Consider the following 18139-nt stretch of genomic DNA (forward strand, 5'->3'; position numbering starts at 1 on the left):
CAAGCAAGGTCTATGTAAATAGGGCAGGGGAGCACGACTATCATATTATGATGATTAGATTCTTGAGATGGCATTGAGTCAGCATTAATGTGGGCATCACACTTCTCCGACATATCGATTGATAAGGTATTTGATAAGACATGATGTGGTGTTGGATCATCTGCATGTTAAAAACTCATTCTTATCTACGGGGCCACACCATAGTTGGTGGGTGTTGTTACCATCGTTATAGTCACTCAAGAAGAGATCAAGAATATTTTATGATTGAATTCAAGGATGTTTCATGATTTAAAAGGGTACATATTGACATTAGCTTTGACTCGATGACTGGCTTGCTAGCTCACTACCAATTGGACGTTGATGTGGGCAGAGAAATGCCCACATCCCCCTTCCCTATGACAGACGGTAGGGCAACAACCTTTCACTTTCCCATATTATGATTTTGGGATACAAGTCGACTATCCGGAGCAGTAACTCCCTAGTGGCAAAGCCTATATGCTCCTTTCCTAGTTGATTGACACAGTCGATCGCCTTCTGCTTATTTCGGGTGACTGCCAAACAAGTGACACCCCCATAGTTGTCCTTCGTTAACAATGCATTACATGGATCGTACCATCTCGCCGTCTAGGTAAATGAGTTACAAAGAGGGTATACGGGCTCGTCCCCATCAATTATAAATCTCCCTTCACATATTGTCTAGGTATAAAAGTCGATCTTGAAAGTAAGAAGAGGGAATTGGACTTAAGGCTTCTACTATTCATACTATTTATGCACTACACATTTTTCCTAGCTTACTTGTTCTTACAGTGCCTCTCGTGTGAATGGTTGGACATTCCTTTAAATACAAATCTCAAATGCCCGCTCTTTTAAATGACTTCTTTTTCTATATCTTTATGCATGTTTCTCTCAAACGGTCGTGCATGTTGGCTACCCTCAATGTAGCCTCTCCCATATTTGTATACTAAGTATTTCTATATGTATTTGTCCTACTCTGATACCAAATGTCATGAATTTAGTTGATTTTGCCTAAGTCATGCGACACCCTTGCATGTCCGTCCATAAAAGTTAATCTTTCTGAAACCTCCCATGGTCCCTTAGGATCTATAAAAGAGAAAATAAGTTAGAAAAAACGTTTCACTCGGGATCCATAAGTAATTATTTTAGCAAACATTTCATAACCAATGCAAATTACATATATACTTTACAAGATCTGAATGATCACACAATAAAGGATCCAAAATGGTCAACTATAGATCAAAATACCCACAAGTGCTCATATAACACAACATTCATTTACAATAGAACCATTGTCTAACAATGAGGTATTATCAACCATCAAGTATTCCGTGAGCAGATCAATCAGTGAACTTATTCTCCAATGAAGACCTGTACTGTAGCCTTAGTGTCCCTATACAAGCAGCTATGAGACCAGCTGCCTCCATTATATGGACGGGTATATAGTACACTAGTCTATCCGGTTATATCGATGCCCCTCTTGAGTAACCTATGACCATAATTATTTAGGGCCTATGTTTAAAGGTGAATCGGTCTCATTATCATGATTTCATCACTATCTGATTCTCATTGCACAGATCCAAAGATATCACAATATATATATGCAACAAGCAATATCAAGTGAGAAAATATCATAATAATAAAAAGCAGAAAGACTATTGTCATGTCATACGTGTTATCACTCATGTGATTGACTTATAGGGCACCTATGATTAGCAATCTCTCACTTGACCTAAAGTCAATTACCTTTATATTTGATCCCCATCAGACCTCTATGACGCTCAAAGATAATATGAGACAACAACTTTGTCAGTGGATCTACGAAGTTATCTTTGGATGAAACTCTTTCCACTACTACATCTCCTCGAGCCACGATCTCTCTAATAAGTTGGAACCTCCTTAGAACACTTATGATGAGACCTGAGTTACCTCATTTGAGTAATCGCCCCATAGTTATTACAATATAAGGGAATTAGCTCTTGGATCTATGATGTACTTCTTCATCCAGACTCCCTCATTTGCTGCCTTTGTCGCAACAATGTACTCCGTCTTTATGGTCTAGTCAGCAATAATATCTTACTTTGAACTCTTCCAGTATACTATTCCATTCAGGGTGAACACATAACCTGAATTAAACTTGCTATTATTGATATCAGACTGGAAGCTCGAGTCCATGTAGCCCTCAACCCTAAGGCTACTTTCTCAACATACTAGTAAAAGATTCTTAGTCCTTCTCAAGTATATAAGGATCCACTTTACTGTTTTTTAGTGCTTCAAGCCTGGATCCACCTAATACCTGCTCATGACACTCAGAGCATGTGTTATATCAAACCTAGTATATAACATAGCATACATGATAGATCCTATGGCTGAAGCATAGGATATCCTATGAATGTTTGTCCTTTCTTCAATAGTCTTTCGAGACATACCCCTAGAAAGCGATATCCTATGTCTCATCAGTATGAGAACTCTCATAGAATTTTTCATGTCAAACCTTTTGACAATGGTGTCTATATACTTGGATTGGGATAAGCCAAGCATCCTCTTGGATCGATCTCTATAGATCTCAATCCGCAAGACATAGGATGCTTCTCCTAAATCCTTCATGAAAAAGTGTCTAGATAGCTAAGCCTTTACTATAGAGAGCATCCCTATATCATTCTTAATGATTATGATATTATCCACGTATAGCACCATAAAGGTAATAGCGCTCCCACTTACCTTTATGTACATGCAAGGCTTATATTTATTCTTAACAAAGTCTTAAGATCTGATCACCTCATCAAATCTTATATTCCAACTTTGGAAAGCTTATTTTAGTCCATAGATGGGCCTAAGCAACCTGCATACCTTATTTTGACTATCCTTATATATGAATCTCTCAAGATGTATCACATATTCCTCCTCCTCGAGATTGTCATTAAGGAACACAGAATTTGTATGGATTTTAGCATGACTATAAGTGAGAATGTTTCGTCATAATCAACACCATGCCTTTAACAATAATACTCTTTAGCCACTAGCCTTGCTTTATAGATCTCCACATTTTTATCTACTTCAATGTTCTTGTTAAAGATCCATTTGCAACCAACGAGTACAATACCCTCGGGTGCATAAACTAGGTTCTAAACATTGTTGGAGTACATGAAATCCATTTCAAAATTCATGGCTTCTTACCACTTTCCAGAGTCTATACTCGTAATAGTCTCTTTGTAGGTATGAGGATTAATATTCTCTCCTCTGATATGTCCCACATATCTCTCAGGAGAATGAGGTACTCTACCGGACCTACGTAAAGTTGGAACCTGTGTACTAGGTACCTGAATAGACTCGGGTTATGGAGTAGTGCTTAAGCTTAGTTCTCTAACCTCACTCCTATTAGATCTTATTCATAGGATCCAATAATTCAGGGTCTTATTGGATATCCAATAAGATAAGGGCTCCAGCGAATATCTTATTTCCATAATAATTTACTCGACTCATCGATTGCGGATGTACTATGCCACTACGTCGTAATCCCCATACGATATAGTGAAATCCAATTTTTTGGATCTATATATCCTTAATTATCATGTACCTATAGTCCCTCATCCATTTAATATCCTAGAGACTGTATATCGGGTATGGTACTATCAAGCCCATATAGTTTCTTCTCGAATTTTGCTCTAATCAAATTCTCTCGGAGAACTCTTTCTCTCTCAATCCGAATAACCTTGGCCAAAGATTTGTTTGAACAAGAATATATGGGATATTTCTCTCTTAATACCGAGAGCGGATGATCCTCTATCGATACTCAATAACCCTCGTAAGGTTAGTTACTACTCTTGATGACCGGCTATACTAGATTTGGAACTTCCAAACTAAGTTTGGTATCAAAGAATGAAGTACTTATATAGGATATCATTGGTATCTCAAGTCTAAGGACTAGATATACTACTGGGATGATGGAATCGCTGTCTGATAATGAGGTATCATTAATCATCTAGCATTCCATGAGTGGATCAATCAATGAACTCATTCTCCAATGAGTACCTGTACTGTAGCCATAGTGTTCCTACAGTATATCAGTTTGTTCGGTTATCTCAATGTCCCTCTCGAGTAACCTATGACTAGGATTATTTAGGGTTTGTGTTTAATGGTGAATCGATATCATTATCGTGATCTTATCACAATTTGATTCTCATTGCACAAATCTAAGGATATCATAATATATGTATGTAATAAGTAATATAAAATAATAAAATCATAATAATAGAAAGTAAAAAAGACTGTGTGTCATGTCATACGTGTCATCACTCACGTGATTAACTTGCAGGACACCTATAACTAATAATATCTTACTTGACCTAAAATCAATCATCTATGTATCTAATCCTCAAGAGGACGCACAGGCCCATCCCCATCAACCATCAATCTCTCTTCGTTGGCTGCCAAGTATAAAAGCTGATCCTTAATGCCAAAAGTGATGACCAAACTCAATGACTTCTACCATTCATACTTCGACTCATACTAACTTTACCATCAAGTCAGAAACTCCCCCCGACGGGAGAGTTAACTTGCCAAACTCTCTGTAGAACTCCAATCGGAGAACTTCTCTCTCATATGTCAAGTTGAAGACTTAACCTAGCGACTCCAGATGAAGAGTCCCTTCGGCCCTAGTATAAAGTAGAGGAGCTTGCTAAGTACTAAGATATAAATGGGTCTGACCAAGCATGCTAATAAAATATATAGCCTAATGATCTCGTGAGTCCTCTCTGACCATCCCGGCTTGGCATGGAGTCCTCTGAACACCCGAACGATTGATGCCTTAGAGATGACTTTGTCATCATGCAAGAGAATGACATTTTCAATGAAAGTAATGAGACATCTACTCTAGTGTGACACGACAATATGGAGGTCGATATGGAAGTCGAGAGAGGGAAGAGCTAGAGGAGAAGATAAAAGAAAAATTAGGATAAAAATCAGCTTGGTGGACAAAAGGTTGTTCTCGAGAGTTATCATATGTTGCACTATTGCTCGAGTCATTTGTCATATTCAATGACAACGAGGGAGAGGTCCCTCGTGACCTAATAATTGTCTTCTAGTTTTGTCATCTCTTTTTTGTTTTTTCTATTAGGAATCGTTTTATGTGTCTAAAATGTAAAGTTTTAAAATATAAAACTTTTGCATACTTGGAGTAATAATTTTTTAAGGGTAGTATTTTTTGAGTAATAACTTTTACATACTTTGAGTATAATTGTATGATGAATAAGTTTTAGGCATCAATATCAGGGCCTTCTGACTTTAGTGGCTGGTAATTGCTCACTTGTAGGTTAAAGCTCTTGAGTGCTCCATGGCTCAAGTCTTATCAATTAAATGAAGGTTTGTCCAAAGTCCTTGATTCGATCTCTCCTCATTGTAGTTGCTAGTTCAGGTTCTCAAGGGGAATGACTGCTCGAGTCTCGTAGGTGAGACAGTAAGGGAACTCTTCCATTGAGGTCGGTGGAGTTGTTCCATAACTCGCTAGAATGCTTGAATATTCATCAATCTAGGCTTCTTTGGCTTTGATCGTCTATTCTCCAATGCCTATGAGATAGTTTGGTTTCTCACCTTACTTTGGCTATTTGATTCGGGGGTATGTCACAGAGTTGAATCATAGAATGATCCCAAAAGATTCATAAAATTTTCTAAATTTTTATGAACTGATGAATTTGATCATATATCGTATTGACATTAAAGGATGGTTAAAGCATTTGAAGGGTGTGTTGTATCTAAAGCGTTTGCTTTAGATGTCATTCATTTGTTGAAGACAAAAAGTATCTGAAGTCGACTAATTACAAAGATGAGTTTGCCTAAGACATATGCATATGAATTACACATGGAAAGTATTCGAAATGCTCGATACGACTAAATAGGTTCAAAGTATTTTTTTACATTAGGTCAATCTATTCAAGATAAAAATGTAACCCAAAACATCTCATTTACTTACTATGCATCCCCAATACAGGACAAGAACCAACAAAACAATTTAATTATTTATTAATACAGATAATAGCAGTTAAGGCCCCGAAACAAGCAAGTTTGTACCTCGAAGAACAATGGGGCAGGTGAGTACTTTTAGGCAATGGGGGCTCGGCCAAGATGTGCGTCAGCCCAATGGAAAAGGCAGATGCGCACGAATGGTACTCACAAACATATGGCCGACACCACATGCCAAGTCTACGTCGTTCCGTTCATGACTGAGGCAATGTTCCCACCACCGGGCTCTACATAAGAAGAACCCTCCTCTCACCCCGCCGCCATCAGAATAGAGAACTGTAGAGGTCGCTAAATCTCCAGAGAGAAATGGCTGGCGGACGTGTCTTCTCTCTGCTTCCCATTGCATTGTTAATCTCAGTCTTGGCAGTCCAAACAAGTATTCTCTCTTCCTCCTCCCCTCTCTCTTTCGTGGCCTGCATATGTGTGTTTTTTGCAGTACAGGGATAGCGTAGTATCATTCTCCATCTCGCACGTGGATCAGCATGGGATCTAACTTTCACTTTGATGCGAGCGTAGATTACCAAGTCTTGTTTTGCGTTCAGGCGTGCATGGCATCGGCGTCAACTACGGTTTGGTTGCCGACAACCTACCCCAGCCCAGCGCGGTGGTGGAGCTCTACAAATCCAACAATATCAGTAGCATGAGGATCTTTAATCCAAACCATGACGTCCTCGAAGCCCTACGAGGATCCAACATCCCACTCATTGTTGGTGTTGAGCACAATGATCTCCAATCACTGGCCTCCGACATTTCCGCAGCCACCAACTGGGTTCAGACCAACATAGTAGCCTACTCGCCCGGCGTCTCCTTCAGCCACATAGCCGTCGGCAACGAGATCATCCCCGGAGAATTGGCGCAGTACGTCCTCCCCGCCATGCAAAACATCCAAACTGCACTCGCTTCCGCTGGCCTAACAATCCACGTCTCAACCTCGATTGCACTCTCTGTTCTCGGCTCATCGTATCCTCCCTCCGCCGGTGCTTTCACTCCGGAAGCACAAACCTACATGGAACCCATCCTGAGTTTTCTCGCCACCAGTGGATCCCCGCTCCTCGTCAATGTGTATCCTTATTTCTCCTACAAGGACAACCCCGACCAGATCGCGCTGTCCTATGCCCTGTTCACTTCCCAAGACGTGGTGGTGATTGATGGACCATATGGTTACAAGAACCTGTTCGACGCAATGCTGGATGCGACCTATGCGGCGATGGAGAAGGTGGGAGGGGCGGATGTGGCCGTCGTGGTGTCCGAGAGTGGCTGGCCATCAGATGGCGGCTTTGCAGCAAATATCAGCAATGCTCAGACATACAACCAGAATCTGATCAACCACGTTGGGGAAGGAACACCAAGAAGACCTACACCGATCGAAGCCTACATATTTGCCATTTTTAACGAGAACCAAAAGGAAGAGGGAACGGAGAGAAACTTCGGCCTCTTTTATCCAGATAAGAACCCCGTTTACCCAATAAGCTTTTCACCCAGTCAGCAACCTCCTCTTGACGCGATAAGCTCCAATGGTTTCAATTTTAGAAAAATGGAAACCATCAAATTTATTTCCTATTTACTATTTCCCTTCCTTGTATTCTTCCCCCTTTTGTAAATGCCTGTTTGGTGGGAAGAGTAGACTCCAACTTGTTAGAGATAGCTTAGTAATCATCATCTTGTAGATGAAGTTGGATTAGAAGATGGGACTATATTGGTCCAAATTAACAGTCAGCTCCATCTGAATTCGGGATTAAAGACATCAAAGTGGAATATATATATATATATATATATATATATATATATATATATATATATATATATATATATAGAAGTGTCCTCAGTTTGTTCATTGATTAATTTTAACATCAGCCATTTGGATTTTGCTTTTACATAGTGAATCTTTTTCCAATATATTGTTGTTTATACATCTTCTTCAATTCTACTCCATTTTATTATACCATCTCATTCGATCGCATGAGGTTAACCATGCAGTACTGATGATAAGCTGATTCGGTAAAATTATTTTTTTGATATCGCAACCCCGATGATTATTGGATGTTTGATTTCACAACCCATTGATAATCGAATGAAATGTTAAATTATATAGTTTTATTTAATTTAAAAAATTATATTATATATTTATTTATATTTTAATTATAATTATCAATCAAAATAAAAAATTTAATAATTATCGTAGGATTACTTAGAAGATGATCTTGATGAAAAGAGACTTTCTAATTATCATCTCACATTACCTCCTACGAGATGAAATATCAAAAATTAAAATTATAAATCTATTTTCAATCTCTTAGTCCATTATTTATCACTAGGAGAGTTCGTCCTTGTAGCGGAAGAGTCACGTTAAGCAGGAGAAGGGATCCCGTGTTGGGCACGAAATCCACTATGGGGTTCGAGTACTTTGATAACCAAGAACAGTCGATGTAATTGGGGTGTACACTTTGTTGTGAAGACCGGTGGACGAGAGTCTAGCGTGGATGTTTTGCATGGTGGGGAGGACGTACTGCGCCAAATCTCCGAAGATGACCTCGTTGCCGACGGCTATGTAGCGGAAGGAGATGCCAGGCAAGTAGGCTTGTATGCTGAAGGGTCGGAGGCGAGAGACCGGAGATCTCCATTATCGGAAGGGATTCGATGACGTCGTGATTTGGGGTAAAGATCCTCATGCTTCCAATACCGTGTAGTTGGTAGAGAGCTAGGGCGGTGGTAGGTTGTCCGCCACCATGGCATGCACGCTTGATGCATAACAAATCGACTCACGTAAGTATAAAACATACATAGTGATGGGGGATATAAATCAGAAATAACTTTTATATATGAACAAAGACCATAATATACAGCGGAATCAAATGAAAGCACAATTAAACAGAACATCAAGATATACGTGAAAAACCCTTCCAATTTAAAGAGTAAAAATCACGGGGCAAACTAGAGATAATCCACTATGAGAATAATGAATGTACAAATCTCAATCTCTTGCCCTAAACCCTAGCAATAATCACAATAGAAAAAACTGGGATACAAGGATCACGTCATTGTCCACGATATATAAAACCTCCCCAAGTAATCACAGCAAGAGTCTACTGTAGATTTGATCTAACCTGAGATGAGAACACTGCTAGATGATTGAGAACAGCCTCTCTGTGTTATCCTTGTCTTCTTTCCTTTCTTTCTCTTCCTTTTCTGCCTTGTTTTCTTCATTTTCTTTGGAATCCCATGGCTCTCTTCTTCTCCCACGTTACTGCCCTATTTAAGCCTTTTTCTGCCTCCCAAAACGCAACCACCACACCCATTCTAATCTTAATTAGGGTTAGGTTAAGAGGGGTGTGGGCTGAATCTGTGGGTTGCCAGCCCAACAACCTCCCCCTTCAGCCCATAAGGGAGGTTGTCCCATGACTCCTCAATGTGAAGCCATACCGACCAACTGTCGGCACATCTCCTGCCTTTCTTTTGGTAAGGTCTTCATTCCATTTAGTAGTAGTACCAAATCATAAGTGTGGTTCTTCTTAAGAGCATCCATCTCTTCCTGCATAGCAACTAACCACTTTTCTTTCTACTCACTTTCAACTGCTTCCTGGTAACTCTCTGGTTCACCTGCATCAGTAAGCATCACATACTCATCTGTAGAGTATCTTTTGGAAGGTTGACGTTGTCTAAAAGATCTTCTCAACTGTGGTTCTGCTGGAACTTGCTCTCCAACTTCTTCTTGTTCAACATGTCCTGCAGGTAGATCAACATCAGGCTCTACACCATCTTCCTGCACATCTCCCCCATCACCCGGATATACTAGAGAAATAACTGGGTCACAATCTGCTAATCCTTCTGTGGAAGTATTGGTTGGTGCCTTCTTCTTCAAATCTTCAAAAGTTTGATCCTCAAAGAAGACCACATCTCTGCTTCTAAACACCTTCTACTTTTCTGTATCCCAAAGCCTGTAACCAAAATGATTATGTGAGTACCAAAAAAAAATACATTTTTTAGTCTTACCATCCAGCTTGGACCTCTCATTATCTAGAACATGTGCAAATACACGACAACCAAACACTCTCAAATGCTTGTAGGAAACATCTTTCACTGACCATACATGCTCTGCAACATCACTATCTAGGGCTGTACATGGTGATAAGTTGATCACATCAACTGCAGTCCTCAAAGTCTCATCCCAAAACCTTTTGGGTAGCTTGGCCTGTGAAAGCATACATCTGATCTTTTCCATGATGGTGCGATTCATCCTCTCTATAATTGCATTATGCTGAGGTGTACCAGGAAATGTCATCTCATGCTGCATCGCATGTGACCTGCAATAGTCATTAAACAATCCTGTATACTCATCACCATTATTTGATCTTATGCATTTCAATTTCCTTTCTGTTTCCCTTTCAACCCTGGCATGAAACTCGTTGAAGATATTAATCACCTGATCTTTAGTCTTCAAAGTATAGACCCAAACTTTTCTGAAAAAATCATCTATAAAAGTGACAAAATAAAGTGCACCACTTATACCAAGAACATCAACAGATCCACCAGGAGTTTTTGTCCTCAAAGGACCACATACATCTGTATAAACACGGTCTAAGGCATGCATTTTTCTAGACAAAGCAGGACTAGCAAATGAAACTCTATGTTGTTTACCTGCCAAACAATCAATACAAGGGTTCAGATGTATACCTCTGAGGTCTGGTAATACCTCTCTCTTGGAAAGAGCTTGCAGCCCCTTCTCGCTCATGTGTCCCAGTCGCCTATGCCACAACTCCATGCTGAAGTCTTTTTCTGTAGCATTTAACTGCTCACCATAAGCTTTAGCATGCAACATGTACAAAGTATAACATTTTTTTTCATTAGCTATAACAAGAGAACCCTTACTGAGCTTCCATTGTCCTCTGTGAAATCTGCTTTCATAGTCTTCATCATAGAGCCTTCCAACTGAAATTAGATTCAGCCTCAAGTCAACCACATGCCTCACATCCTTAAGCACCAACTTGCAGCCTAGGTTGGTCTTTAAATGGATATCACCCATGCCTATAATGTATGTTGTGTCATAGTTGCCCATCTTGACAACACCAAAATTTCCAGACCTGTATGTATAAAAAAACTCCCTTCATGGTGTAGCATGATAAGAAGCACCTGTGTCAATCGCCCACTTAAGATCCTGACACATACAAGAAAATATATCATCAGAAAGAGATAAAATCAAATAATCACCACCCTGCATTGTAGTTGTAGTATTATCCTTTGACTCTGTAGACTCCACTTCTTTTCTCTTTTTCTTGTTCTTCTTAGGTTGCTTATATTGGTTCTTGTAATGTCATTTTTCACCACAATTATAGCAAACAATATCTTTTCTTGATCTTGACTTGCTTCTACCCATGTGTGAACTGCTTCTAGACTTTGACCTTCCTCTGTTCTCTGAGATAAGTGCTTATGAATCATTCTGAGATGTTGCCGAACTTTTTCTTCTTAACTCCTCATTCAACAAACTGCTTGTTACTTGACTCATAGTGACAACACCACCTAGCGCAGAATTACTGAGGGAAACCACTAGTGTCTCCCAACTTTTTGGTAATGAACTGAGAAGTAACAATGCCTGCAACTCATCATCAAGAGACATTTTCATAGAGGATAACTGGTTAATAATACTTTGCATTTCATTCAAATGTTCAACAATAGAAGCACACTCTCTATATTTTAGGTTCACAAGTTTTCTGATCAAAAAAGCTTTGTTACCAGCTGTTTTTCTTTCATAGAGACTTTCTAATTTTTTCCAAAGAGAATATGCAGAAATTTCAGTAGAAACATGATGAAAGACACTATCATCAAGCCACTGTTGAATAAATCCAATTGTTTTTCGATCTAACCTCTTCCACTCATCATCTGTCAAAGTTGTGAGTTTTGTACTATCCCCATGCAAAGGTCCATACAAATCTTTGCAATATAAGAGATCTTCCATTCTTGGTTTTCATATCATCCAATTGTTTCCATTTAAACTAATCATGCGAGAAACATTATTGGCCTCCATGTTCAAATACAAAATTAAATCACCAAAACCCCTTTTTGCTCTGATACCAGTTGTTGGGGGATATAAATCAGGAATAACCTTTGTATATGAACAAATACTAGAAGACCATAATATGCAGCGGAATTAAATGAAAGCACAATCAAACAGAACACCAAAATATACGTGGGAAACCCCTCCAATGTGAAGGGTAAAAACCACAGGACAAACTAGAGATAATCCATTATGAGAATAATGAATGTAAAATCTCAATCTCTTGCCCTAAACCCTAGCAACAATCACAAGAGAAAAAATTGGGATACAAGGATCACGTCACTGTCCACGATATCTAAAACCTCCCCAAGTAATCACAACAAGAGTTTACTGTAGATTTGATCTAATCTGATATGAGAACACTGCTAGATGATTGAGAACAGTCTCTGCGTTGTCCTTGTCTTCTTCCATTTCTTTCTCTTCCATTTCTACCTTGTTTTCTCTTTTTCTTTGGAATCTCGTGGCTCTCTTCTTCTCTCATGTTGCTGCCCTATTTAAGCTTTTTTCTGCCTCCCAAAATACACCCATCACATTCTTTCTAATCTTAATTAGAATTAGATTAAGAGAGATATGGACTGTGGGCTGCCCAAACCCACTATGAGTTTAATATGTCGGCTGGCAGCTCAACACATACACTACAATATAGAGAACAAATCGGCTCATTCATAACTAGAGAATGGCCAAAGACAAAGGAGATGCGTTGGCCAGTCATGATGACGGTTCTCAGAAGAGATGGGTTTGAGGTGTACGTGAGAAGAGGGTTCTTCTAATATAGAGAACAAATCGGCTCATTCATAACTAGAGAATGGCCTGTGTTTGCATCTAAATGTTTCGAATTCCATCTCTATCCACCTCACCGTCGGTGGTCGATCTTCTCGTTGTGATCAATGGAATGAATCAGTACTAATTTCTTTTCTCTGTACACCACCGCATCTCCAATTACTGGTGGCAGATGGTTCGGATGAAAATTTGGATTGATAAGTTCAATTAATGTTTTGACCTTACTACACTCACGATAATTTCCATAAAATTTACATTATACACGGTATATAATATGATACTTTCCTTGAAATTTACATTATACATCGTATAGAATTTTTAACTAGTCTAGCCAAAATAGATGATTGACTAAGATGAATTTGTATGAGATGAAAGTCTTGGACCTTTCGAGTGCTAAGTAGTAATATTAGAATAAAACATTAAAACATGCAATGTATTATAAATAATTTTATTCAAGGACCAGAATTCTGAGAATGTTCCCTCTTCTGGTTCATTATTTAATATCATATGGTGGTGTATAGGAACAAAGTTCCTTAAGCCACAACAATTATTCAGCTGAAGTTAATAGTGTAAACAGGTTGCTTATCCGGATAGAAGAGACCAAAGTTCCTCTCCAGTTCCGAATCCTTTCGGTTCTCGTTGAACATGGCAAATATGTAGGCCTCTATTGCACTCCCAGGTCTTCTTGGTGTTCCTTGGCCAACATGGTTGATCAGTTTCTGGTTGTATGTCTGAGCATTGTCGATTGTCGTCTCAACACCACCAGCAGATGGCCAACCACTCTCCGATACCACAATCGCCACACTCGACCCTCCCACCTTCTCCAACGATGCGTAGGTTGCGTCGACAATGGCATCGAAGAGGTTCTGGTACCCGTACGGCCCGTCATTTACTACAACATCCGGGGAAGTGAACAAGGCGTAGGAGAGTGAAATCTGAGCTTGGTTATCTCTGTAGCTGAAGTAGGGGTAGACGTTGAGTAGGAGGGGAGCTCCATTGTTCACTAGGAACTGCACTATGGGGTTCATTGAGGCTTGTGCATCAGAAGAGAAAGAACCCTCGGAGGGAGGGTATGATACCCCGAGAACGCGTGTTGAGACTGAGGTCGAGACTTTGATTTGACCCTGCAGATTTGCTGAAGCGAGAGCATTTTGGACGTTCTGCATGGCGGGGAGGACATACCGCACATTGTCTCCGGGGAACACCTCGTTTCCCACCGCTATGTAGCGGAAGGAGACGCTGGGCCAGTAGGCTACCACATTACTCTGAACCCAGGCATTGGCAGCAGATGAGTCCGACGCCAACGACTGGAGCTGATCATTAGGAACACCTACGAGTAGTTGGATGTTGGATCCTCGCAGGGCTTCGAGGACATCAGGGTTTGGATCATAAATCCTCATGCTTCCAATGTTGTTGGATTTGTAGAGATCTACCACCTCGCTGGGCTGTGGTAAGTTATCTCCGAGCCTGCCGTAGCAGACACCGATGGCCTGCACCCCTGAAGCAAGACAAGCTCAAGACTCAGTAATCCGTACAGAACGCACGTATGTAAACTACAAAAAGAGGAAAGAGAGATAGATAATACTCGTTGGTAATGCCAACACTGAGATCAGCAATGCAGTGGCAATCACAGAGCAAATGCTATGGTTCGCCATGATCTGTAGTGGCCGTGGGTGTGATGGCCTGTGGTGTTACACGGTGCTTATATAGAGGCCGGTGGGGTAAACAAGACCTAATTGAAGGTGGCAGGTGAGACGCGACCGGTTGTTTTGAGTTCCACTCGCGTACGCCCATTCCCTCCGCCGATCACGGTGGTTTGCTCGGTCTCCTCAAAGTCGTATTTCGTGTGGAATGGGGGCAGTCCTTCCCTTGTCTGTACACCGTATCTCCAGTATTTTTCTTGCCTTAACCAAGAAATTTCCATTTGAATTAGTTCCGTGTGCTGACTTTTTGACCTCCTCCTCTTTGGACGCATGCATCCATTTGGAGTCAAGGCTGTTGACTTCTGAATGGTGCGACTTTTGTGTTCTCGACGGCCGAACTCGTTCCGTCTCTGGTGGTGTATCGAAGAAGATGATTCGGTTGACTCGAGTGGACTACAGCGATTGTTGGAACGGCAACAGTAACACCGAGATGGATTTGGATTGGGACGTACCCATCATTGGCATTCAATCACATAAGTAAATGAATACTTCTTGAGTACTTGGTAAGAAGTAGGAGCATTCGATTAGATACTAAAACAAATGAACACACTCAGTGTCATTTTTTATTATACGGTATATGATCGTCAGGTTGAGATCATGACAAATGTCAGGATTATGACCATCAATGAGACGTAATATCGTATGATTGATCTTATAGAATCAAATCGAGTCGACATCCACGTTGGTGTCACACTGTTGGTCTCTAGAATCGGTTCCCACTTAACACGTCGGATGATGAGTGAAGATGACGTGTAGAGCGTTGCCTACGTACGTGTCTATCTCCCTTGTCACAAAAGGTCGAGATGCCTTTCTATCTTTGCTGGCCAAAGAATATACGTTTCTCTCTTAGGTGGTTTCTTCTTTAGAAGGATGGTGGTGGTGCAATAACTATCGGAAAATTAATCTAATTAGTCATTTTTGTTGGACTGCATGAACTTATCTAGATAATTATAATTATGAATATAATTAAAGAGAGTATAAATAAGGATACGTTGAGAAGATAAAGGAGATATTCCTATAAATAGATGAGGTTTAATGACGTGTATTATGGAGAAAAGACTACTTGTGTGATTTGCAAGAAAAGCACCAAAATAAGCTTTGACATAAATAATGCAATAGGAAAGCCTTTACATGGTAAAAAGTAACTACTTTTGTGATGAATTCTAATCTCCCAAGTTACAAAAAGAATATTCTAAAGAGAGAGAGACAAATTGATGGTAATTAATCACATAAAAGTCCTTTTAATATTGATATTTTTGTATTTAAATAGTAAAAAAAATCCCTTGAAATTAACTAGCAATGCTTTATTCTCAACATCCATTGCCTTTGTCGTTGGGAAGAGATTGGATTGCTCGTATACTTAAAGCGCTATCGGCAATCGGCATTAATTTATTGATCCAAGAATTCGTTTATTGAACACTACAATTCCATGCAGCAAGAAAACTGAAACCAAATAAGGTTGTGTTGTAAGCAAACGTGAATGATCGAAGGCGTATACTATCATCCTGCTTTAGAAGCTACTTATTGATGAGATCAGCGGTGAATTCGATTCCGGTGGCCGGCAACCACGACGAGCCATCAATGAACCGCCGCACTGTGAAGAGGCTGGCCACTGCAGCATCCCGGATCACATGATACCCGGGCCACCGCACTCGCCCGCCCAGCCTCGCACCGGGGCCATAATTGCGGTACTCCGCGTACCACAACGTGCCCAGCCCGTAATCCCCCGCCCACTCCAGCCACCCCGCCGGCTGCACAGCGGAGCTCAGGTACGACTGCATGAACACCGTCCTCGAGTACGGCTTCCATGGCCGGCCGAGGTAGGTGGGATACGTTGCGTGAACGAAGCTGTCGTGGATCGAGATGCCCGTGTTCTGGTTGGGGTCCTTGCGCCCCTGCGCCGTGATCGTCACCTTCTGCTCCGGCAACGGCCTTCTCGTGTAGATGTTGCAGCGCTGCAGCACGGTGAGCCCGTTCCCGAAGATGAAGTCGATGGTGCCGTAGATGTTGCACTCGCGGTAGAACTGGCGGAGGGAGTGGGCGTACAGGGTGTCCTGGTAGCCCTCGATGCTGCACCGGAAGAAGGCCGAACGGTCGGAGTCCACTCGGAGGGCCACCGCCTGGTGGTTCTGCGGCCCGGCGGTGTTACGGAAGGTTATGTCCCTCGCTATGAAGCCCTGCCCGGAAACCGCTGCCATGGAAAGCCCACATAAATGTCAAGACATGCAGTACGTTCGAACGCCAACAGATCTTTCGTTTGCCTCTGTTCTTAAATCAAACAGGATTTAATTTTAACATTAAATATGAGATTATAAATAACTTTTCACTAGCGACAAAATAATAAGCAAATCATATAAGATTTTACGTGAAAACAAAGCTTTCATTAACCCTAAATAATGATAATATTAAAGATGTAATTGATACATGAGATTTAAAAGGCTCGTTCCACATTTCCATCACACAAAGAAAAGAATCATGTTGAGTTTGCCGGTGGAGGGAGAAGAAAGGAATGAAAAGCTTACCGAAGGTAGCAGTCCTGAAGGTCGTCCATCCTTGCATGAAATTTCTGCTGCCGGAAATCACCGTAATTCCCATTCCATCACCAACGATCATAATATTAGTCTTCTTCTTCTTCAACTCCACGTTCTCTTCGTACACCCCCTTCTTTACGTATATAACGTACCTCCTCGAGCTGTGGCTTGGCGCTCGATTCACCGCCTCGTTGATCGACCGGTACCTCCCACTGCCATCCGATGCCACCACCGCATCGGCGCGCAACGCCTTGGGATCCGCATGCAGGAGCTCCTGGTCGACCACCACCCAGGGTGGCGAGTCTCTGTTGCCGTCGCTTTTGGTGCCATTTCTGGGTGGCGCGTGAGGTATGATGCTGCGCATCTTCCTGTACATCACCAGCAGGTTGCTCACGAGTCGTGTCACCTCCACTACTCTGCTGTGGATGTAATGGCGTATGCGACCGTCGGTGCCGTCGAAGCCCTCCAAGCACGTGTCTTGGTTGCTGAGCGCGGCGCTGAGCCATGCGCGGAGGTTTGCTTCGTGGTGAATGTTGCGGTTCTCCAAGACGAGCCGGCTGATCTCTTCCAACGACCAACCGAGCTCGTCGATGGAGTAGCCAAGGAGCTCGACGCAGTCATGGATGGCCATCTCCTCGCGGAGGTCACTGGAAACTGCAGCGAGGCCCGACAAGGTGCCGACGGCGCGGAGGGCTTCGTCGATGGTGCCCCTGACGGCGCCGTGGAGTATGGAGATCGGCCCAGTGCGCCCCTGCCGGTGACACTCGATGCTGATGCGCGACGTGCAAGCTTCATGGTCGGTGGTGTTCAAGCAGGCCTGGTGGAGCAAAGATTCCTCGAAGGCTTTTGCTTCCTCCAGGGAGGAGGATTGGCTCCACTGGGCATAAATGCTGGGAAGGAAGAGCAGGAGGAGGAGAAGGACGTCAGAAGTTAATGCCATTGGAGAGGTGTGGTGAAGAGGAAGGAAAGAATGGTGTATAAATCATGCAGGCCAGTAAGTTGGAATTGCCTGCGTTGGAAGAAAGGTGTCTTTTTACCTTTAC

General features: G+C 41.6%; 3 protein-coding genes across 3 annotated transcripts; 1 reads left to right on the forward strand and 2 right to left on the reverse strand.

Moving 5' to 3' along the window:
- The first annotated feature begins 6339 nt into the window (after positions 1-6339).
- LOC103995486 (glucan endo-1,3-beta-glucosidase-like) lies at positions 6340-7633 on the forward strand. The gene is made up of 2 exons (XM_018830252.2): positions 6340-6409; positions 6576-7633. Exons 1-2 carry the CDS (start codon positions 6340-6342, stop codon positions 7631-7633), a joined length of 1128 nt encoding a protein of 375 aa, XP_018685797.2.
- A 5663-nt stretch (positions 7634-13296) lies between these two features.
- Positions 13297-14534, reverse strand: LOC135589152 (glucan endo-1,3-beta-glucosidase-like). Its single transcript, XM_065081451.1, has 2 exons — positions 14448-14534; positions 13297-14360 (listed from the first exon to the last, which is right to left on the reverse strand). Exons 1-2 carry the CDS (start codon positions 14515-14517, stop codon positions 13414-13416), a joined length of 1017 nt encoding a protein of 338 aa, XP_064937523.1. The 5' UTR covers positions 14518-14534; the 3' UTR covers positions 13297-13413.
- A 1402-nt stretch (positions 14535-15936) lies between these two features.
- On the reverse strand, positions 15937-18036 carry LOC103995485 (putative pectinesterase/pectinesterase inhibitor 22). The gene is made up of 2 exons (XM_009416080.3): positions 17088-18036; positions 15937-16756 (listed from the first exon to the last, which is right to left on the reverse strand). The coding sequence occupies exons 1-2, from the start codon at positions 18034-18036 to the stop codon at positions 16083-16085; spliced, it is 1623 nt and encodes a 540-aa protein (XP_009414355.2). The 3' UTR covers positions 15937-16082.
- Positions 18037-18139: the final 103 nt, after the last annotated feature.

This window comes from Musa acuminata, chromosome BXJ1-8, assembly GCF_036884655.1.
Source record: "Musa acuminata AAA Group cultivar baxijiao chromosome BXJ1-8, Cavendish_Baxijiao_AAA, whole genome shotgun sequence".
Classification (NCBI taxonomy): Eukaryota; Viridiplantae; Streptophyta; class Magnoliopsida; order Zingiberales; family Musaceae; genus Musa; species Musa acuminata.